The 24,841-nt window shown below is 39.6% G+C and overlaps 1 protein-coding gene across 1 annotated transcript; it reads right to left on the reverse strand.

Moving 5' to 3' along the window:
* Positions 1 to 10,124: 10,124 nt before the first annotated feature.
* On the reverse strand, positions 10,125 to 23,738 carry LOC311261922 (folylpolyglutamate synthase, mitochondrial-like; the record flags this gene model as incomplete). Its single annotated transcript, XM_084360935.1, has 14 exons — positions 10,125 to 10,466; positions 11,637 to 11,720; positions 11,817 to 11,892; positions 13,715 to 13,862; positions 16,395 to 16,551; positions 16,819 to 16,896; positions 17,856 to 17,958; positions 18,070 to 18,131; positions 18,211 to 18,288; positions 19,243 to 19,357; positions 22,639 to 22,703; positions 22,785 to 22,838; positions 23,442 to 23,570; positions 23,691 to 23,738. 14 exons carry the CDS (start codon positions 23,736 to 23,738, stop codon positions 10,125 to 10,127), a joined length of 1,539 nt encoding a protein of 512 aa, XP_084217061.1.
* Positions 23,739 to 24,841: the final 1,103 nt, after the last annotated feature.

Genomic DNA, 24,841 nt, shown 5'->3' on the forward strand with positions numbered 1-24,841 from the left:
ACAAAGAGAAACCTTTTTTAGCCCTCAATAAAAAGTCACCTCCACTTACAGTGCAGCATTTGAAATCACGTGGAGGACTTCAATATCACCAACTCTGTGTATTTTTCTTATAACATGAAACACAGTGCTGATGCTAAATGAACAGTCGAGGCCTACTTCACTCCAGAAAACCATCTTAAATGGTTGTTCCACAAAAATAAGTCTTTCCATTGAATCATTGATTAAAATGGTTTCCAATGTTGTTGTTTTTTAAATTGCTTGACAGACGTCTTTAATAATCAGAATACTATTTAAAGGTGCAATATGTAAGAATTGGAGTCCGAATTCAGCAGCATATAACCACAATAACCGCTAACTGATGCTATCTGTAGGTGGCGTTAGCTACTTAGCTCAGTTAGCTGTGCAGCTAGCATCTATGACTGGGAGCTTGGAGCACTAGGGGAGTGGTGGTGCTTACACCGCTAGCACATGAGCTTTTGACCAGGATTGGAGGGGCTAGCTGATTAGCAAGCTAATGTCAGTAGATGTCTCTCCAAAAATATACATAGATGTCAAAACTGCTGTTTCTTCACTTCATCTTCTTGATAATTTTAGTTACCTCTCAATCTTCTTCATGTTCTCAACTAAAAATCGTACACATTTAACCTTTAAGATACGTATCACAAGTGATACTGTATTAAAAACAAGAGCTAGCATCTCACTCCCACTGGCAGAATAAATCATTATTGAAATAACCAGGATAATCTAATGATCTGCAGGTGATAGAGGGATAAATTAGGTGTGCATGTCCTCATCACTTGACCACTTGGATGACTGTTCCATCCTCGAGTATTCATTTGAGAGCAGTTAGACTGATAAATCCAGTTTCATCCAGGGTGCAGACAAACCATGACAGGGGGTCATCATCTGTATAAACAAATACTGTCTGGATTAACAGACAAGAAGCCAATCTGTCCCTCTAAATCAGTATTTACAGCTTAGTGGTCTGGGGATCTGTTGTGAGGGTTAACAAACATGCTTACAATACACAATACAGTCAAAGCAGTTATAAACTTCACACATGGAAAATTACAGCCACCAACAGGGTGTTAACTGTCTCGCCCGCTTTATACCTGCACTGTATGCTAATACAGTGCAACAGGAAGAATAAGAATACACCGTCCTGGTGACACCCATACTCACTGGAGCACCAAATGAACTGAAAATAGTCTCACTCTGTTTTTTCTTCTAAAGAATGAAACAATGCCTGTTTTGAAAGATTTACTTTTTTACTTTACAAGATTTGCATCTGGTTTTGGTCTTTTCATGGAATTTTGTTAAATATGTTCATAATGACACTAGCCTTTCATCTTAAAACATTTTTTATTTGTTTTTATCATTTGTGAACGGACCATTTACATTAAGGAACAACCTGATCAAAACAACAAAATTTGGACAAAACAACCTAAACTTGACAGAAATAACCTCAAACAAGAGCAGACATGCAATCATAATTCATCATAATTAATACCAAATAAAGGGTGAACCATGTGTGTTTTGAATTATGATAAAAATGTTCACAATCTGTGTATATTGTGTGTAATCGCTAAGAAGAACAATGCACATGTCTGTACCATTGTTTGTTCAAGTTTCCACTGGCTCAAGGCAGTTAAAGAGGAAACACTGTTGGTGGTATATAACAAGCAGTGGGAAGAGCTGCAGCTGTCTGCTAATGCTAATTCTGCTATTGAATAGTAAAAGATGTTTACAGCAGTCAGTTATTGCTCACTGAGGTGCAGCATTAACACTCTGACCACAACAGCATACAGGCAGAGTAACACTCTGACAAGATTGATTTGTGAACATTTTAAGAAATATCAGACATATGCAATGTATGACAGTGAGATGCTTCTAGTTCTGTGTTTTCCACACACACACACACACACACACACACACACACACAATGTTGTTTATAATTTATGGGTTTCCTTATAAAGATTTGCTGTGGGTCCTCCATCTCATTCTCTCTCCCTCACTTTCTTTCTCTCTCTCTCTCTCTCTCTCTCCCTCCCCCACGCCCCCTGCACAACTTAAGATCCATTCCTGTATGGCACTCCACAACAATGCCATCTCAAAAGAACTCCAATTGCCTTGTGAACCTTAACTTCACCCCATCACCCCCTTAAACTCTGCCAACAAAGAATGCTGCTTAGGCTCAGATGGGAAAGCATTCAAACTCCATTTAACAACCACCAATCCACCATTACTCACATTGTGTTCACATGTCCAGAACAGTTCAGTGTTGCATTATTACACCTGAAAGAACGGACGTTATAAAAACTTTTGACAAATACATACTAACAAATGAAAGATGTAAAGATCTGAGGCTGATACTGATGATGAAATTCTGTCATCAAGAAAGCGGGTATTTTGAATCAAGACTTATTAATTAGTACCCTAATAGAATTAGAACTGTGAGACCATCACAGCCTGCGGCATCTTTTGACCATCCAACCTGACTGTTTGGACCAGGGAGGAAGAGAGTTGGAATAAGAGCCATGCTAGACTCAGAATAAGAGCCATGCTAATTCAGCTTGGTTTAAGGCTGCTCCTGGCTAATGTCTGGTCTTGGGAAAAGGAAATGGACAAAATAAAGTGAAATCAGAGACGTGTCTCCACCACAACACTCAGATCAAGCTGGTACACTTGACCGATAGAACGTGTTCTGAGCCGACAGAGTGGAGGACTACAGGTGGACGAGGAGAGGTGGACTCAAAAAATCAAAAGATGCACTACGTGTTTGTGAATATTTGCGTGTAAATAACCGTATATATGTTCTGTAATTTGTGTAGCATGAAGGAGTTTACAGACTTTCATTTCGTTATGCAACCCTGTGTTGTATACTGATGAATAAATCCCCTTGTACCATGTACTATTGTATAAAATATTTCAATACTATTAGGTTTGAAATATCTTGTGTTCAAGTGGAGTCTTTGACTTTAAGCTGGAACACGAAAAGTCAAATGAAAATTGAAGAGAAATGTGGCCTATAGGTTTTTCGGGGAACCTTGTCAAGTGCTTGACATAAGAGTGTGTCTACAGGAAAGGTCAGAGAGGTGCACCAAAGCCATTACAGGCACCCTCCTCTGGGGACCACGACTATCAGTAAACTGAAATTATTTGACATTTTATTTGATCTTTACACCAGGCACTTGTTTTACATCTATACACACTGGGTCGTCCACAGCCGGGACTGCCACTTGACTGAATGACTGTCGCTTAACAGGGGCATGCTACTTACCAAAGCCTTCCTTTGCAATTACAGGTTAAATGGAAAAATAAGTTTCACTATCTGACAGTCTGACAGTTAAAGCCATGACAAGAGGTTCTGATAACTACAGTAGCATGGTTCATCTCCCCAATGGGGAATTAGTGTGGATAGTGGGAGTCCCCGTAAGAGGATTCTGGCTTGTTCAAGTATCTTAAAGAGAAGCAGCACTAGATACAGGCCCAAATCCCTGAGGTTTCTCATTGAGAAAGAAATGCCGTTGCCTGACAGCGGCTCGCCAAAACAAATCTCTGTTGTGGCTTCACTAATTGCTCCGGCCGTCTCTAATACCTGATTAGCACAATAAAGTGATTTACACGCCAACTGGAGCCTTCCTCACTACCTATGTGTGTGAGTGTCTTTGTTTTGCTCCAGCTTTTACTGAGATGTCATCCATGCATAACCGGAGTCTGCAACACTGTACCATACTTTGCTTCCAATAAAATAGGTGGATGTTAAGCTAAATCTCTAAGGCCAACATGAGAATACTTGTAGTTCAGACAACCAGCTGACCTCTCCTCTAATGATATTTTCTCTGTATGGTATAAAGAGATTGTCAGGCCTCAATCTGTTGTCCTGTCCTACCCTCCTGTCTGCAGTAATCTTGATGTAGGGCTAATAAGCCAGAGAGACAGCGTCTCCCAGCAGTGGCCCCCCAGTGGGCCCTACGACCTTCCAAAACATCCTGAGTTAACCCTTTATCACCCAAACCCTGTCTGAAGTATGCATGCTCAAATGCTCAAGTAATGAAAGGGATTTGAAGAAAGTTTGGAGGGATCAAAGCAAACGTCCTCCAGTAATACTTGGAAGATACATATAATAGTAAAACATTGCATTCCATTTATCCTTTGATATTGTGTCTGTCTGTCAGCTTAGGTCTGAAATTATTACCAGGAATTCACAGCAGGGGAGGGAGGACAGACTAGACACATATGTTTTCGTTGTTCTGCTGCAGAAGTTTTATTGTATTATGAGTCTCTGCAGTTTGTGGCAGTTGTTTGTTACCGGTCATAATATAATGCTATATGTTTGAAATGCAAGATAACAAAAGTAAGAAATCACATACCTTTAAAAATGAAGGGAGCACTCAGCAGGTTCAAGGTTCATTTAACTGTCCTTCTACAACACTGGGTTGCACAACACACTGCAAGTTGTAGTCCCTTTATGCTATACAAATAAACTTATTTTTATGGTGGAGTGTTGAGGATGAGTTCAGGAGTAGTAGTCTGGTGGTACAGCAACAGATACTTCTGTATCTGTTGTCAGACGGCAGCAGGGTGAACAGACTGTGGCTGGGTGGCTGTTGTCTTTTAGTATCTTTGGGCTTTGTGCAGACGTCTCACTTCACTGTTGCTTTGTAGATGGTACCAGTGATGTTTTGGGCGGTTTTAATCATCCGCTGTAGAGCCTTCCTGTCCTGGGCTATGATGAACCATGCCAGTTTGACATGTGTCCAGTCAGGATGCTTTCTATTGCTCCTCTGTAAAAGTTGACATGAACTTAGCAGTAGAATTCGACCCTCTTAATGTTCGTTAAGAAGTAGAGCCTTTTCTGTGTTTTTTGTTTACCAGGGTTGTGATGTATGATCTCTGCGATGATGATTCCCAGGAACCTAAAACTGTTCACCTGCTCCATCTCAGCTCCAATGATGTAGACAGGGGTGTGTGTCTTGCCTCCTTTTTTCTAAAATCAACAATCAGCTTGGTTTTGCCGATGTTGAGCAGTAGATTGTTCTCTGTGCACCACTCTGCAAGATCAATTGTTGATTTCATCCTGATATGTACTGTGATTGTTGTTGATAATGAGACAGATGATGGTGGTATCGTCCACATACTTAGAGAATAAAATTCTCTTGATGTCTAGGAGTGCAGTCAGGAGGGGGCTGAGCATACAGCCCTGGGGGGCTCCGGTGTGGAGCACAAAAGCCTGTGAAAACGGTTATAAGAACAGCACAATGTCTTCAGTAGCCATGTTTCCATCGACATACTGTGGACATTTTTAAGTATCGCATTAAAAAGGTTGATGTAAAAAGGAAAATCAGAAAATGGAAAAATAAAATTGGTTGGTTTTGCCTTTTCAACAAACAGTTAAACGCTTAATGGCTTAATGTACGATGGAAACACCTTTTCTGAGTAATTTCTGACGGAGTGAACATTTAACTCTCATGACTGATTAGCTGTTTTTGCTCAGACTCAAACTTCTGCTCTGCTAAAACAATGAAAAATAGAGGCAGGTTAAAACTAGTCTCCTCATCACTCCACACAGAGCTTCTTCACTTTAATACGATACAAACAGAAATGTTATATTTTTCACCGTTGGAAGGTGAAAACAGACAACTTTTCAACCCCCCCCCCAGTGTTTCCTCTGTTGGTGCTGCTGTCACAAACACAGCGTTAGCAACATGGCTACCGCTAGCAGCGTGGCTACTGTCCAAAGCAAAAACAACCATAAGAATCCCAGTTTGGCCTAGAAACCCTGATTTCGGTGCTGTGAAAAGGCAGCGTAACACACTCAGTTGTATTAATAAGTAGGCAGGTTTTGTTAATTGCTGATCTAGCAGAGAGAATGACGGTTCTGAACCATCTTTAGTCCCGCTGGTAAGAGGAAATACATATTAACGGGCGAACAGGCTTTGACACAACACCGGAGCGTTCTCCATCAAGTGAATGCCCGTCTGTTCACTATTGTTTTACCTCAATTTCTATCACTCTCCTTCTTCACCTTCTTTGCCTCCTCCATCAGCAGGGTTCATTTTATTTTGCAGTGTAGCTTTTCCAGTTATTCCAGTTGCTCCACTATTACCTGGGGACAGTGACAAGGGAAAACAATGCTTCTTCCTGTTTTGGTTGAGCTATGGCAGACAAGCTTCCTTTGTGCCATAATGCAACCCTCATTTCTGTGGGAAAAATCCAGCGAAGGCTGAACAGTGTCGTGAAAGCGAGGTTTATAGGGAACTAAACTGTACCAAACTGGGATCTTTTTTTTTTTTTTTTTGCCGCGATTACACAGTGTAATCAGTGTTTACTTCAGAGTTGTAAGTTAAAGCAGTAAAGTTGTGTATTAGTTATTTAGTTAGTTGCTACAGGAGTATCAGCACCATCTACTGCTTATCTTAATGAACTAACACATCACATAATGGTATTGGAAGAAAACAAGCATTTACTCACATTTTCTTTAGCAGATAGTCGAAACGATTTAAAATTTGCAACACATTTGGAAGGAAATGTGGCTAGTGTATGTCCCTGGAGGGAATTCCTGAAGTCTGAAAAACAATCCTGATGATACAGTATGATGATCATAATAAGCTCAGCCCATAGGAACTTAAAGGGTATAGCCATGGTAGCTATGATTGAGACAGTTTCTGTCTATTGCACGTACCGTAATGCCTTGGTCAGACAATGACTTTCAAAGTTTTCAGATCGCTGTCCTGTTCACACTACACAACTTGCGGCCCTGTAATCAGGAGTCTTGCAGTCATTGTGCTTTGCACACTACATGACTGATCAGCGACAGGGGTCACACACCACACACGCGAGACATGACATAGGAATGACTCAGTCCAAGCAGTCCAAGTTGTCTGTGCGCTGATTTGCAGCAAGAAAACAACAAAGGAATAGAAAAGAGTATGAGTGAGAGGATAGGATAGGATGCAGAAAGCAAGGATTATTTTTGTACAGAAAACATGAAACATGCCTGCTCCTATTGTGGTTCAGCAAGGATTACACGGATACACTTACGGCAAAGCTTGTATGTATTCTGATAAAAACTATAGGTTATTATTGAGACTGCGTCATACAAATAGATGCATGATAAGACTGGGTTCAGAGAGTGACTGTGGATGATAGAAGAGGAGAGATGGAGAGAGGACAGAATAACTTAAACCATTTAACAGGTTATAAAATAACAGGTCTACTACAAGGTGTAGTCAAAATGCCTTAAGTCTTAGACCTCATCTGGTGTAAATCTCTTGAAAAGCAGTTCTGATCTCTGTATTTTCGCGAGTTCAGTCTGAATATCAGACAGGCTCATTTTATCCTGCCAGAGAGGCCCTGACCCCCCGGGTTCTTCCAACTCTAAAGCTTCTTTTCCACTCCATGGTACAGCTTCACTCAACTCAACTCGCTTCTGGTACCTTTACCTTTTATTTTCTACTGCAGATAGTAACCTATCCATTTAGGCAGATACAAACAAATGATGCTAGTGACGATTCTCTCTGTCGAGCAGAGCCACACAAGCAAAAGCCAAGGGCCTTCAGATTTTGAATATATTTAATATTTTTATGCTGTTTATGCTGTATTGTTGCTACTCCCAACCCATAAGAGAGATGTCTCTCATGCCTGTCATCTGAGCGCTGTGAGGGGGAGGGGCAGCTCTCTCAGCTTGCACACAAACACACACATAGATCTGCTCTGATGACAATGAACCAAAAAGTCTGTCCCAGCTTCACTAGAGTCAGTGCTCACTAGAGTCAGTGCAGACAACTCGTTGCTCGAGCAGTCTCCAAACAACTAGTGAGGCAGAGGAATGCACAGACTGACAAGCTCGTAGTTCATCACTCGTTTCCACATCCACCTCATGTGTGTTACAGAGTACTGCACAAACATTATTAGAGTTAGTGATAAAAATGTAACCTTTAGTCCGCTGATTGCTTAGCTATAAATATGAGCGTGTTCCCAAATTAAATCAGAAACGGTTGTTCAGAAATTAACAGTTGCAGTGTCAGTTTCAGAGACTCCTCTGTATGGAAGATATATTGGGTCATAATTAAAATCAGTCCATATAGAATTGAAAATGACATACAATTACATTTTTTCGAGGCATAAGGTTGTAATTTAACCAAAGAAGGGAAATAATAGTATTCTATTGTTAGGAATGTTCTATTCTATTGTTTTTGTTGCATATTGTATACAGTACTTTATTGTTTCTTATTGCCTCTATATTTGCCCTTATATTTTTATTGTGTTTGTACTGAATGTCCTGCTGCTTTGATGACCAAATTTCCCCTCGGGGATTAGTAAAGTTATCTATCTATCTATAAAAAAGTAACATAATTTGAAAATGTACAATGAGTAAATAAAAAAAAAAGAAATTTAAAATAAAAAAGCAAAACATGGCCATTTCCACCGCTGGACAGGAGTTAGACTGTTAACATTTTGTAGACAGTTTCAAAAGTGTTTGTTTACATAATGCAATCTTGTGACATTGCCAAACTACAGTAGTTCAGATTATTGAATATAAACTTGTGGAATTACTTTATTCAATGTTAAACTTTGAGCAAAACAGACAACTTTTATTTTGCAATTCAACTCAATTTTGAATAAGTGTTTGTCATCAAGCATTTTAATTCCAAACAGAGAACTGAAAATACATTAGTATAGTGAAATGAAAACTAGATTATCAGACATCAATTTTTGTTTATGTCACTCATAACTCAGATTAAGCACTGCTGTAAACTGAGACGGAGACACAACGTTCAAGTAGTGATGGAAATAATACACTTAATGTTGTACTGACAATACAACAGCCTGCACTGAGGCTATAATGAGTGAAAGATATCTGTTTACAAATGCTCATAAATACAGCTGAATGAGACATGTAAACCTTCTGGGGAAAAAAATAAATTCTGTTACAATAGTGATGTGATAGAAACTTATTGAATGACATGGAACATACAATATGCATAATGAATTCATGATACATTTACTTGAGACCCATGAAACACAAAAATTATAGAATGTTAGACGGATTGTAGGAATCATTTTATGGGCTGATATATTGTCTTTAGTAAATGATGTAATTGGATGAAAGCACATGCAGATTTAATTATGGAAAGCTTCAGTAAGGGCAAAGCCTGTCATGTGTGATTACTAAGTTCCTGCAGTGATCGGCTAACAACCTGATTTAACATTCAAACACACAAAACAAAACTTCATATCACAGTAGCCTCCTTTTTCCCCAATAATGTAAAACATGTAACATTTTACACTATGTTTTGTATGTATCTTACATTACTTGGTATAATGATACACTACACCGCCAAAAGTATACTTCTCACACTGTTTGGTCTGAGACAGAGTCTATAGTTTCAATAGGAACTTGTTTCTTCCTTTCCTGTTTCAACATGACAAGTCACAAAGCCAGCTCTATAAAGAAATTAGTTTTCCAGACTGATGTGAAAGAAAATGACTGGCCTGTAAAGAGCTCTGACCTCAACCCCATCCAACTCCTTTGGAATGAACTGGAACACTGTCTGAGAACTGGACCTTATCCTCCAGTATTAGCGTTGGACCTCACTGATGCTGGAGGAATAGGGTCTGAATAAGAGATAATCCCTGCAGCCAGGGTCCAACATCTGCTAGAAACACTCAAACCAGAAGAGTGGCTCCATATACATTTGGCTATATAGTGTGATAGTAATTATATGATGTCATAGTGACACCATAAACAATCTCAAGTAGGAAGTAATTTCACTATGAGAGTAGAAACAGTACTGGGATAATGACGTGGACACAATAGAAGACATTACCATATAGTTATACCACAGAGGATACATACAATACTTTACTATGTACTGACTGTTTAGCATTACACATTATGTCTCCAGATAGGAACATCATTGAAATAATGTCTTAAAATAAAGTTTAAAAAAAAGAAGAAAAAAAAAATATATATGATATTATAAATAATTATTGAGCATATAAGTTTAGCTGAACTAAAGGGCTGTAGTGTTGCTGCCGAGTAATATATATGAAAAAAATAGAAAATATAAAGCTCTAAGGCAAGCCCTACCTGGAGAAACTCACAAAGAGCTCATAGCTCATGATCCTAGAGACTGATCACAGTGATCACCGGTGCTGCTGATCTCTGATTCCAGATGTTTCAGCACTCCTCCCACCAGGTACAGGCTGCCAGTCACCAGCACAGAGACGTGGCCTGCCTCTCTCAGCCGAGGGGGGACTGAGGAGCTGAACAGTCCAGCAGGGGCCGGCTCAAGCTTCTCTCTCCCACTGATCCACTGGAGGGCGCTGAGGATGCAGGGGAACACTTGGCTGTGACTCGAAGAGCTAAACACCAGAGGGCGATGGTGCTGATTTGTTGTTCCTGTTGCATTCAGGCCCTGCCAGCTGCTCTGGTTGTCTCTGCAGCGGGCCAGCATGTGCTGCACACACACACTGACACTGTGGTTAACTGCAGAGAAACAGCAGCACAAGAAGAGCACAGTCATGTAATGACCAATGGTAGTGAAAATAAATACAGCAAAACTGCATTTGAGTTGGTGATCAATACATCACTTATGCAGTACAGAGGTGATGCAGAATAATTCAGTGAAAATCAATCCTAAATCAGAAAGGAATTTCTCTGTAAAAGTACCTAGAGTGTGCTAAAACCTGCAGCAGGGACACAAAGTCACCCAAATCAAAATGTTAGTCAAGCATTTTGATAAGTACATGTGTATTTACTAGTACAGTAATTCAGTACACTTTCGAGGTTCTTGTTCTTTCTCTCTGCTACATTATTCCTCCACTCCACTACATCTTGGAGGCAAATATTGTCCTGCTTAGTCACTATATTTGTTTGATAACTTTAGTTACTGGTTACTTTCGATGACATGCTGCATCAAAGCACTTTCAAAAATGTGTTTTATCGGCAATTAGATTAAAAGAAAAAAAACACTGCTTCTGATCATCTGAAAAATTATGAATATCATATTCAATAATCAGCCTTGCCAATAAGCGGTCTATCCTTAGTGTACAGCAGGGCTTCCTAACCACTGGTTTACGGACCAATACTGGGTCTTGGGAAGTTCAGCACTGGGCCGTGAAAACCCAGTAGGAAGTAAGGGGGTTGATGTATTTGCCATGTACTGCATGTACTGCATTGTGTTTTGTTATTTATTTTCATGGAAATACAGGCATTTGTATTACATATTAATGAGGTAAATTATTTCCATCTAACAATAAAATGTTCAAGAAACTGATTTTGTTCACGTAAAACTTTGAATATGACGATGAAACCATTTAACTGGTTACATTACATCAGGGTCAAAGGTGCACTGCACATACACAGCGGGTGGTCACTTTCAAATAGGTAGCTAGTGAGAGAAAGAATGAAAAAATGTGATGGGACTGCTGAAAAAGGCCCACAGACAGTGGGAATTACGTAGACACTAAGAAGTATGTATTAACATGCTGACTCACTTTCTTTAAGAAGCACATGACAAGCTAATTGTTACACTTTCCAGTATTCTAACAAAATGCAGGCAACATGAAATCAGACAGAAAAACGTTCCAGTCTGGCCACTGGTTACAATAAAGTTAAATGACAATACATCAGTACGTCTTCTCGTCTCACCTGTACTGCTTGTTGTTTCTGTGATGTTGGGGCAGAACAGTGCATAGTCAAACTGGCATGGCTGCAAGTCACACAGAGTCAGTTTAATGGCACATACACATGCAGTGTTGTGTTAATTCATTCTATGTGGTGCCACTGTAGTTTCTCTCAAACTCACCACCAGCAGTGTGAGTAAAGCAGCAGAGTCCCTCTCTCCTGTTGTGTTAAAGAGCAAAATTTTGACTCCAGGGCCTCTGTAATGCAGACAGAGATCTAATGGACTAAAATATATTTGACCTCTCATGGTATCAAGTAGGGATGGTAAGATTAACCAATATATATCGATACACGGACACACGCGGGCAAGATGCAAGTGCATCGGTAGAGCAGCTGCTACGCCATGGTGAACACTGAGCAGATATACCCGCCTGTGAACTGCAAATCACAATTTTAGGAACACTACAGGTTTTACAAGCGAGACGGGAAGTTTGACAAGTCAGATGCAATTTGAAAAATGTGCAGTGCTTCTGTTGAGTAAACAGACAGTAGCTACAGCTAACCTTATTACACACCTGAAGCAACGACATGGTGTAACCCTGGAGGCGTCTGTCAGTAAACTGGCATCCCCCGCCTCGGGTACAGTTCCTCGGGGACGCCCTTCCATTCCGAAACACCCCCACTCCAACACATCACTGTTTCAAATCCGACTTTCAAGTTCCAATTACTTCCCAATAGGGTTAGGGTTAGGGTCAGGGGTTCCACAATAGCCTTTTCGGAATAGTGGGGTTTTTGGAAAAAATGGGAAACCACGCCATTACGAAGAATGAAAGTCTATTTTTGGAACAGCGGGGTTTTGGAAAGGCGGGGTGTAACCAGATTCCTCAACAGCCAACAGTATTCCCCCTAAGAGTGGTGAGCAAAGTATCGCAAGTTTTTTCCAAGCCCCGCTGGCTAACAGCTCCACTCAGCTAAGATATGATACTGTCATGACTGTTATTATGACAGTGAGACTGATGTTTATTTACAGCAGCATGTGACTGCTAATACTAGTTTATTTTTTTATTTGTAAGCAGTTATGGAAGACCTATTTGTGAAAGGTTAATTTATTTTTATTGTTCATAATATAAAAATTGGTTTGTGCTACTCAGTGGTGAGTTGGCCTACCTGTTTTTCATATTGCATGTTATTGGTCTGATAATCTTGAGAGTCTTGATTGTGTGAGCAAGGTATATTAAAAGTGCACTGTACTGTAAACTTGGAACAGACAGAGAACACTTTTACAGAATTTGTGAAAAAGGGCCAGTTTGTGAAAGGCCTTAATTTGAGTTGATTGATAAATAATCAAACTCATTGAAATGACAGAAATGTAATTTAATAAAGTCCATTTACTGAAGTACTCTACTTACATACAAGTTGTACAGTTTTTCATTTATGTTACTCTATACTTGCACTTCGCTGCACCTCAAAAGAAAATAACGTACTTTTACTCTATCTATATTTTAATTGATGAAGATTGAGGAAGGAAAACATGAAGGAGTCTGAATATAAACGAATATGTCAGGAGCCACTCTGCTGCATAGAAAAAACTTTTACTTTTCATTCTTTAAATATATGTTGCTGATAACATTTCCACCACTGATTATACATAAATGACACCTTCTGGCTCAATAGTAATTCAAGTATTTTTGGCTAATCCTCACATTTGAATATAATTCAGTTGAATTAAAATATAATGCAGTGTGGAGGAGGCTTTGAAACAGCATTTTGACAATCATGAATGCAGATTCATTTTCTGCTGCTGTGTTGAGGTTGAAGGTGTGTTGGGGGAAATTTCGACTTAGAAACTCACATTTTTAAAAATGCTGCTGATGGCCCTGGTCATATATAAGCAGACTATATTGTTGAATAATGGTTCAGCCCTAAATTTGGATTTCAGGGTTAGTGCCTAAACTGTAAAAGCTTTATGTGACCTTCCAGCATCACACACTTTTGTATCGGGTTTTCATGTTTGAACTCTATTGTGTGTCCATCTCGAGGCTTTTGAGTTAAACTGTGGTGTTGCTAGTGTTCTCTTACTGAGTCTGGTCCCTCTGCAGTGTCTCCTGTCTGAACCAGCATACACAGGCCTGCATGCTGGCTGTGGTGTGTGCTCCGTCCAGGTAATATGTGACAGAACCACACCTCAGAATCTGGTTTCGTCCTAACCACTCTGTTTCCTGGAGACCTGGAGGAATAAGGAAGGGGGGGGAAGTCATCCAGTAATACTTTAAATTGCACTTATTGCAATGTTTGCGATGCATTCTCTTTTTTTTTTCTTTGACACATAGAGACACCATAGTCAAATTAGGTCTTCGGTCAGGAAATGAGTGAAAAGAACATCTAAATTTGAAAAAATAGGGTGCGTATACAAACGTTTGGCATAACATATCTGCAAGCATCCGACTGGTTATGATGACATGGAGGAGGGAATTAAATCATGTTATGATAGGATAAAAAAGGAAGTAATATGAGAGAAAAGTTGTAACTTCACAAGAGAATTCCGAAAGCAACTGTGGACATTTTTTTAGTTGTCTATTTTTATTTCTAACCAATATATAATATAAGATACAGATATCCACTCAATATTTTCTGGTTAAGAACAGAAAAATCTACATTTTTAATCAGAAGATTACAAAACTTGCCTTTCAGCATGGCTGCACTGGGCTGGAAAGTGACTGCAGGGCAGCCTGGTGTGTAGGCAGCTTGAGCTAAACTGAGGCCATCTGCAATAAGTCACATCTGTAAGATTTCATCTTGCAATATCAAAGAAAGTAATTGTAAAATTCTATTCTGGGCCGTGACCCAACCTCAGTCCAAGTTCCATTCTGTAGTTTTTGGATAATCCTGCTGACAAACCAACCACCCAACAAACAAACAGATATGGCATGGCTTTCGTATGTAACAGGATATAAAGCTTTATATGTTACATAAAATGTATTTACTTTTATTGATTTCATACGTGCAGTGCTTATCACATATACATATACATAGTTTGCTCCGCTCGCCACCGTCCTGCCAGTCGAGATGCTTTCTCCTCCATGTTACGTCGCACTCGGGAATCGACGCATCTCGACTGGCATGACGGCTACTGCTACTGCTAACATGAGTTGTTCAAAAACCTTCTTTTTAGTAAACTCTGTGTACACAAACAATGTTCTCAATGCTCGTGTTCATGTGTAGAGACCCTGGTGATACTATGAGCAAAATCTCATGTTGTGTCGAGTCTTTTTAGTGTTTCAAAAATAGCGATTGATGCTACCGTAACGTTGCCCCTAGCACGCCATTGAAAATGATTTTGACCCGAAAACAAAAGTATGGTAAATCTTAAAAGTGGCTTTTTCGTCGGAATTATGCTTTTACACGAAGGTTTGACTCGGGTACATAAAAAAAAAATCAAAGTTGTGTCTGCAGCTTTCCCTTAAAGCTGGAGTGTGTAACTTATTTTTGGCGTCATTTGGTCAAAAATCAATAATAACCTTTCAGCATATTGTAATTCATAGTGTTATGACAGAACACTTCACTTCTGTGTCTCCTCTTGGCTCTGTATTCAGGCTTTAAAAAATCAGTGCCATGACGGCAGTGTTCAGCCAATCACAGTTCATTTTACAGAGCAAGCTGTTTTGGGCGTTCCTATTGGTTGCTCGACTAAAGACGATGCGCGTTCACCTTCCATCGGTTGTGAAGATGCAACGGCGGATGTCCCGGCAGGAAAAGCCGCTATCCCGGCATTACCAACAAAGGCATACACGGCTAAGCAAAAAAAGGAAGACCGATGTAGAGAAACGAGAGTCCAAGAGGGAGAGTGACAATATACGGAATAAATCGCGTGTAAACACTGGACAAGCATATCCGAGGTGGAGAGAGCTGAGCGATAGCGTTGGGCTGAAGTTGGATACTGAGCTTGCTGTTCTTCTCCTGGACAGGTGAGCCTCCAATTCAAGTTTAACATAGCTGATAATCTAAATGTGCGGTAGTAATTGGCTGTGTAATTGAATTGACCGTGAATCTAATAAAGCAGGCGGTTTGTGGTCACAATTGACGAGTAATGTTGTGAGTTGATTAGCTTTATGCTAACCGTAGCCAAAGGCTCACGACAGCTACAAGCAAGTCAGAGCCAGAGTCAACGTCAAATGTATTGTCAGTAGCGTTATATATACACGACATACAGAGGACGTGTGTCGTGTAGATATGGATGTGACAGTTATTATTTATTTTCAGGTTGCGGTGAAAAGAAAGAAGTGTCTGAATAAAGTGGTTGTCTCCGATAGTCCGTGCATGCTGGGGTAATTGACGTGAATATTCCTAGCGGTAGCGCGCGTCCACGAGAATGGAAAGTGAAAGTGTGGAGCTACAGAGTTGAAACAGGGAGGGGAGGGGGGAGCGCAGTTGTTTCCATCCCAGTCTCATGGGGTTTTTCACATATTCTACAAACTCCAGCTTTAACTCAAATAGATATTTACACTTTCAGTATTGTACCTCACAAAGAATAGTGTCAAACCTAAGAAAGTTGACAGCTATAAAGAAAGAATCCTTTGTTTAAGGGCCACATATTTATATCTATTTGAATTTTTAATGACTGTAGTGCCTCCTTGATCTCGTTTTGAAAGATAAAACATTTCAGAGTCATACTTGGGTGCCAGCTTGCCTCAAAACAGCTCTTGCTCATGTGTTTCAGATGTTTCCCACAGTGCACTTAGGAATACACCCAAAGCTGTACCTCCTCTCTCCTCGACCTTGTAGCGTTGCAGCCAACTATAGCTGAGCTGTAGGGCAAGTGCCGCATTTAAGCGCTGGTGTTTTCCTGCCAGTCCCAGACTCACAGGGCCAACCATAGCTTCATATTGATCCAGCTCAGGACACACCCACAGGGGACACTGCAGAGAAAAGAGATTAATGAGTCACAGGAACGTTTCAATGCTAATAAGGTAATGTGTTTGCTTTGAATGTTAGAACTGTAGTATCTCAGCTTGGGAAATAACAGGAAAATAAACTCCCATGTCAGCCTACAGCTACACAACTACTAAGTGTCATTACATACATTTGTTTGAATGTGGATAACAAAAATGCATGCCTCTTATTGTATTGTTAAAGTCATGTTTTTGGATTTGAAGGAAAGGCCAAAGACGAGACAGTCTCCTCACCCTGACGGCTTCAGCTCTGTGCTGCAGGACTCTCAGAGGACTGGCTTGTTGTCTGATGGTTATTGCTGGGACACCTGGCTGAGGACAGAGGCAGCCATCAAAACACTGAACTACAAATAACATCTGTCTGTCACTCTGGCTTCATGGTTACTGTTGAAAGTTTCAGTTACTACTTACTGCTTTGCTCTGTGAGTCTTAAAGTGTGAAGTTAATTTCTCACTCATAGATACCAGCCCCCTAAATGCACCAGATTTTTTTCTTCAAGATCCAGGCTTTATCCCCTGCGGAAATAACACCTTATCTCACAATGTCAAGAAAGTGCTATATTTGACGCATTGGGAGTGAAACCAGGCTGAAAACTGCTTTCACTGGCCTGACGGTCTTCTCGCCTCCCACCACCATCCTCTCCACCCACTGACATGAAGTCAGTAAATACATGTACTGTGAACATGTTATGACACGTTTTGTAGAAATGCCGACATGGTACATAGCCTATGACACATACAGTATACATGTATTAAGGTATCAGTTGTTTGCAGAAACGTTACCTGGGCTGCATCTTTCAGGAATCATCACATATTTTTAGGCTTGTACTGAATGCTGACTAGACAAAATATGGTTTATTCTCAACAACCTATTCAATCTACGAGCCATCCAGACAGTTAGTGGTACTCAAACTGAAATAGCCTAATGCATAGACAGCAGCTTTATTTTCATAGTGCTGTGCTCCACCACTGCTCACCAGAGCAGGTCTCAAGTCTGTTGAACTTTAACTACCTCTCAGGTAAATTCTGAACTAGGAAAGAGCTCTTCCCGCCATGTTGCACATTGCAAATTGAATCAATTACAAATAAAAAGGTAAATGTCTCATCCTGGTTTACGTGCTCTTGATATGTCGCTCTCTGCTGTACTAAAATTTCTCTGGCAAAAGAGATCTTGATCTCAATGAGATTTCATGATGACAATAAACTGAGCTTATATAAATAATTATTTTGTCTGATTTGTTTGCAACACTTAGTGGAGGAACTTTGTTTAACCTTGAAAATCCCAGCCTTCTGCCAAGCAATCTCCTCCAGAGTGTCTCCAAGCAAACTGCAGTGATCAAGTCCAAGTGATGAGATCCCACATACCCATGGCTTCCTGTGGACCAGACACAATGTTTACTGACTGCAGCAAGAACACTTTTATTACTACAAGCAAGACAGATAATTAACCAGTATGAATCAACCCATTAGCAAGGTATAACATTACCTGATGATGTTTGTGCAGTCATACTGCCCTCCAATCCCAACTTCAATCACGGCTAAATCCACCTGTGTTTACAGAGGACCGATTCAGACTGTGTGTGTGTGTGTGTGTGTGTGTGTGTGTGTGTGTGTGTGTTTCCCTCACCCGCTCCTGTAGGAAGACATGGAAGGCCAACAAAGTCAGGAACTGGAAAAAGAAGGGCATAGTGCCTCCGTGGGCATCCTGTGGAGAGCTCACTGGGTTTAGTTTATCACACTTATGACAGTTTGATATGAATGAAAACTTTAAGCACACTTAATAAGCAGTGCTATTAGGATTCAGAAAAATGTCCCCTTTTTATGATTGATTAATAATATGATGTGATCTTTTAAAAGACTGGTCGTAAAATAGCTAATTTAAAAAGGTACAGTTGAAGTCTCATGCCCCTCGATCACAAAATCTCTGCATATAGTCTAAAGGTCAAAGACTTTCTGACATGACTCAATTATCATATCATCTGCTGTAATAAACATTTTCTTTACTTCAGTCACCTGTTGAAATACAAACACATTTACCATCATCAAGCTCATGGACCCACGGGGTGCTCGGTCACGCTTTTAGCTTAGCAGCTACAGTACAGTGATGATTTTGGCTTTAAAATGGGTGTAAATAGTGTCTGTTCACATAAATTTAGGAGCCATTTGATGTTTTTCTTTTGTTTTTATTATGTTTTGGAACAAGTCCCAACCACTTCAGCTGTTTAAGACAATAATGTAATGCTGTTTTGATCTGAAGCTCCAGAAATGGTTTCTGGATAGTCAAACTAAACCTGGCTTTTCATCAGTGTCTTTTAGCAGTAAGGGATTAATATAACGTGTTACTTATTTTAGTAATGTATTACTACGGTTATGTCATGTAACGCATTACAATCCACTTTACTGACTGAAGTGAAACATTTATCGTTGTTTTTTAAGGACCCATCCGTGCCAACATGACCATAGGCTGTATGTGTTTAATACAGCCGAGCCTATAAGTTCTTTGTTCAGTCTCTGTGTGACTGAAATGAGCCTAATGATGAAGCCTAATCCTCCGAGTGCACTTTCATTTACATTGTTGAATCAAATATGCTCATGCATTCCTTGTTCTGTGGATAAAAATAAAAAGGCAAGAAAAAGAGATTTTCACTTCAGCGCCTACCTTTGTGTCCTCTAGCCGCCCATAGGCCTCCCAAAAGTACTTAGTGAAAAGCTGTTTGCTGATTGGTGATCCACTGATGCGGATTCTCTCTCTGACATGAACAAGGTGTGGAGAGCTGAGGGGCAGGAAAATGTGGTTATTTTAAAGCTAAAAGAAACTTCTCAGAAACTGCAAATAAAACCCAAAAAACCCTGAGTTTATCCACCTGATTTATGAGATGTTTTTGAAAGCAAGTCAAATCATTTTTCATTAAACTGACATGAAAACATGAAATGGGACACCCCAGTAGCTCAGTTGGTAGAGCACGTGACCCATTCACAGAGGCGTTGTCCTCACTGCAGCGGCCCAGGGTTGGAGTCTGACCTGTGGCCATTTGCTGCATGCCACCCCCCCTCTATCTCACCCCATCTCCTGTCATCTCTCAAGCCGTCCTGTCAATAAAGCCATGAAAAGGCCAAAAAATACTTAAAAATAAAACATGAAATAAAAAATTTAGTAGAGAAGTAACACAAAGGTATTTTATATTTAGAACTTGTTTAGCCGTCCTGTTGAGTTTATAGCAGCTTCAAGGAGCTCATTTTTCCAGGGACTCCTGCAGGCACCTTGTCCTGTCATAAAGATCTTGATCTAGTGCCTGCTCTTGTTTTGGAAGTGACTGTTTGCAGGACCATTATATTTGTGGCTATGTAGGATTAATAACCGTAATATGACAAGGATGAAACAAAGTAAGCCTTGTTTAATGCCATACCACTAGACTACAGAGCAGGCTCTTTCCTCATGTGTGAGATTCAATTCATAATCAGCACTTCACCATGAAAAAAACATTTCATTTTATGACTTATCCTACCCTGGGTCTGAATCTGACCTGCTGACAGGCATGAAGAATAACTATAATAACTATAAATAGGCAATATTCTATGGGGCGCCGATTGTTAAGTTGCGCAAGCTAAAATAAACAGCAACTTATTGCCACATTTAGCAACAAACCACATTTAAAAAAAATGTGAATTTTTTAATGTTACTTTTGATCAGATTTACAGCGAAATTTGTGAACTTTGCGATATTTACTTTACTTTCTTGTAAAAATATAATGTCAATGTTAAATCTAAATAAAAAGTCTAAATCGAAATGTTAAAAATCGATATGTTAAATCGAAATGTTAAATATAAATGCTAAATGTTAAATGTAAATGTCACGGGTTAAACTAAATATTTAGCTACTATGCAAATTCACACTGCCCGTCACCGGAAATACCAAAATTAAAGCTCATTGATGCAAACGAGCGCTATCCGTGGTCTTCTTTGGGTAGTCAGACGGAGTGATTGCACTGCACTGTTAGTCACATCACCATGCTCTTATGTTGCCTGCATGTCCAGCACCTTAGCTGGAAACATTGGTAGGGACATTTTGCCGGCAATACAGTTTCAGCAATGTGTCTGCAATGACAGCAACAGTTACAGCGACAGCTACAGCATCCACCACAGAGCCACCACAGTGCAATCACTCTGTCCTCCAGACAGTGCGAATTTAGATTTTAAACATTTAATATTTAGATTTAGATTTAACATTCAGATTTAATATTGACATTATATTTTTACAAGAGAAGTAAATATCACAAAATTCACAAATATTGCTGTAAATCTGGTCAAAAGTAACATTAAAAAGTTCACGTTTTGTAAATGTGGTTTGCTGCTAAATGTGGCAATAAGTTGCTGTTTATTTTAGCATGCGCAACTTTACAATCAGCATCCCACAATATTCATGCTGATTGTCTCATTTGCATATGTAAGTCATATAGTGGCATCAGTATTAAACTGACTGGCCAAAAAAAACACTAACACCCTCTAACATCTGGCTTTTGTGTACAATGTGAATTTGTACAATCAGGATTTACTCCTGAGTCAGTTAACCCTGCAGCAGTGACGGTATTTATTACCTCTGGCTCAGCTCGGTTGTGATGTGAACACAACAAGATAATTTACCCCACTCATCCAGCGCAATGCTGTAACTCTAAGGACACTGGCTTGTTAATATCTTTCCATCCGTCTCTGTCAAACAGAGGAGGGATTGAAGTTAAAGATACTAAAAAAGTAACCATTGTCACTGGATTCTGTGTGGTCTGAGCCTAGTTAGCTGCCTGATCAGCACTGCGCATGTGCAGCTCTCAACAGAGATGACCAACAAGAGAGATGTCTTAGTCCTGAGAAACTTCTATTTTAGTGCCAGAAAATCAATGTGTCTAATTCAGAATGTTATTGATAAAGACTTTTCAAAAACAAGATTAACGTCTTTTGGATGTAGTCTGATGAGGTTTATAATCTGCTGCTTTCTACTTTTCCCTGTTTTTCTGGCTCGGTCAGGATGACAAATGGGACACACGCAAAAAAAAGAACGACCAAAAGGAAATCTCGCCTCCTGGCAATGTGAATAGGGTTAATTGCATATTGTACCTGCGTTTACAAAAACGTGTATGCATGTTAATTTTGGTGTAAAAGTTGTATGGGACTGTTCCATGAACAGTTAAAAACTCTTTGCAGTACTTTAACTTCACTAAGAAACATAGAAGCGCTTCATAATACCCAAACACAATTAAATTCATCATTTTAAAATCAGTTAATGATATCAATGATTGCGAAAATCCCATAGAATGCAGTGCTGGGACATGTCAAAATGATGTGAAAAAGGCATTATGTCTCTCAAAGAGCAAATGTTGGGCTTTTTCAAAATATTTAAGAATTACTTTATGAAGCAAGAACAGTTTTCACTAAATGTGTCCCAACCCAATGAGTAACAGACACAGGGCTGCCATTGGCCAGCATCATTTTCATTTCACATCACTCACAAAGTGTTGGAATGAATTCACTTGCTTCTAATGATTCAAATCCAATTACAGTTACATCACTGACCATGACACAGTGACACAGCGCTACACAACTGCCAGCTTTCTGCAGTGTATAGTGTGTGTGGAGTCTTTGAAGAAGTTGAAAGCGTGTGGACATTACTGTTTTACCATATTGCTCCTACCCAAAGCAAACAAGAGATAAACTCTGACTATCTCTGAGACAGCTGCTTATAACGGCAGCATTAGTTAACCATTGATCAGTTGGTGAGGAGACAAGCAAGACAAAGTCCAGACTACCAACTGAAGAACCAGATTCAAACCCGTTTGCATTTGAATGCCAAATTTTGTGTTTTTAATGTATAATATTTGTTAATACAGGAAAAAAACAAAAAATTCTCACTGGACTCTCCAAAACATATGGCTATTGGTACTTATGGTAACTATCTTTGAGTTGTTATTGTATTTTTGCTCAGATATCGCAACAATATTTGTATAGAATTTCATTCTTAAAGGATTTGTTTATGCATTTAAAGAAAAACTTGACTTTGTGATACCTGTAAAATCCAGTCCGAAAGCCATGAGTCCTGAGTATTCTCTCAGTAAAAGCACATGTTGACCCCTGGAAAAAACAAAAATGACATTTTACCAGTCATAGTCATAGTTTTTTTTTTCATTTGAGTACAGCAGAAGACTGATTTACCTTTCCCTTGGTCCCAGTGACATGGATGATGTTGAGTTTGTCCAATTCAGCCACCTGGAGGGAGTTACAGTTAGAGAAACAGAGGTACTACAGAGGTAGTATTAGTAGTAGTAGTAGTAGTAGTAGTAGTAGTACAGTAGTTAGCATGTGGTTTGTCATTCTGGTCTTAAAGGTCCTAATTTCATTCTCAACTCATCAAATACTGACTGTCGGACCAACCATCCCAAAAGCATCGGTATTTGACGAGTTGGGAATGAAGCTCAAAAATCTACTTTTCTTACAAATAGGACCTTTAAATACTACGTTACATAGAGGTGAATGCTGGTAAATGATGATTTGTAAAGTTTAGAAGGTATTACGACAAATTCAGATAAACCTTAAGGAGCTAAAGTAGTTTAAATTAGGTTACAGCATTTAAACGTTAAATATTGTACATGTTAGTGCCTGCCTGTAATAATTACAGTACATCAATAAAAGGTGTTACACACTGTGGTTTACCTCAACTATCAATTTACATACATGAGAAACTTTAATGTGAGTATACAGACCGGGTGTGTCTGACGCTAACAAGTCCGGTACATGCATCAAATCAGAGAAGAATTGAATAGTTCTGTCACCGTTGGATAATTATGGAATAATTGTAGCGTTTGCACGCACAGTGATGCCTGTGCGGTGGAGGAATCCATGCATGGCCTGAAGCTGGAAGCCTGGATTCTCCTGATGTCCACGCAGCCGCTCCAGCACTGCAGCATTATTCTGCAGGCTGTTCAGTACACACACAGCCGCCTGAGAACGTGCACACACACACAGTGACCCTTCTTGAGCAAAAATCAAAGTGTGTTTAAAAAAGAAACCTTTTTGTTCTGATCATACAGAGTAAGCATGATTATACATTAAAATACTCACTTGGAAAGTTTTGGTCCTGTTCGCAACAGCAGTCTGACCCAGTACCATAGTTATCAGTTCATGGTAGTTATCAGGTAGTTATCCGTGAATAAACAGCCTATCCACTGCTACATGAATACTATAAAAATGTGAATTTACATGCAAGTGAAGCCTATAAAATGAGCAAGACAGTAGTAAACTACGTTGGTGACATAGTGACAGGCTGAGCTGGAGAGATATCAAACTGGTGTGAACAAGTTCCTGTCCTTTTTTTTCAGCATGAGGTGGATGTTTGCACAAGGTTTCTGCCTGTTTACAGCCTCATAAAATCATGCTGCCAGAGACTCAGAGGGCAAGCACGGTCAAAACAGGAGTTAATTAGTTTCATGCTAAATTTCAAACCTGATTTTATTTACTTAGTGACCAAAAATATCAGGATTTTAATAAGAAACTAACACTTCTCAGGACAGTCAAGTACAATAAAGCACTTCAAAGCCATGGTAGTGAATACAAAAGAGTTCTTGATAAGGGCTGAGAGGCTTTAAACTGATGAGATGTTTCTAGAACAGCACATTGATCAATTGCTACCGGCTATGAAAACACTAGTGATAAGATGGTTTTATAAAGTGAAATATTCTAACGTCCTACATCTTAATCCATTAGAAATGAGCCTCGTGGTCTCCAATCAGTTTTACGTAGAACAAATTAGGTTAAACTGCCTGGACACATTTTCAAGTTCCTCTGTCTGTGGATTGGTGCACTTCAGCTGACCCAGAGAAAGCCACCCAGCTGAACTGAGCTACAAGTCAAATAGACAGAACAGATTTTGATTTAAGTTTCTTTGATTTCTTTGGGTCTACCTTCTTCTGTTCTCAGTGTAATACTACTACTACTTTACAAGACACTGCCACACATTTCTAGTGGGTAATATAAGTCTATACATTATTTCTTAGGAATATCCTGCATGCAACAATTAAAGGTCATATGTTCAACACCTTCCATAAACTGGTAATAGACACCTTTTTGCTTTAACTTGTTATTCTGAGGTAAATACTGATTGCACAGTAATGGTTGCACAGTAATGGCTGTAAAGAAGAAGAAAATGACAACTGAAGGAGGCATCGTTTTCCCCGAGCACTATCCCCAGTTAGCAGTGGAACAACTACAATAAC

Source organism: Pagrus pagrus (assembly GCF_965226575.1).
Source record: "Pagrus pagrus genome assembly, chromosome: 8".
Lineage (NCBI taxonomy): Eukaryota > Metazoa > Chordata > Actinopteri > Spariformes > Sparidae > Pagrus > Pagrus pagrus.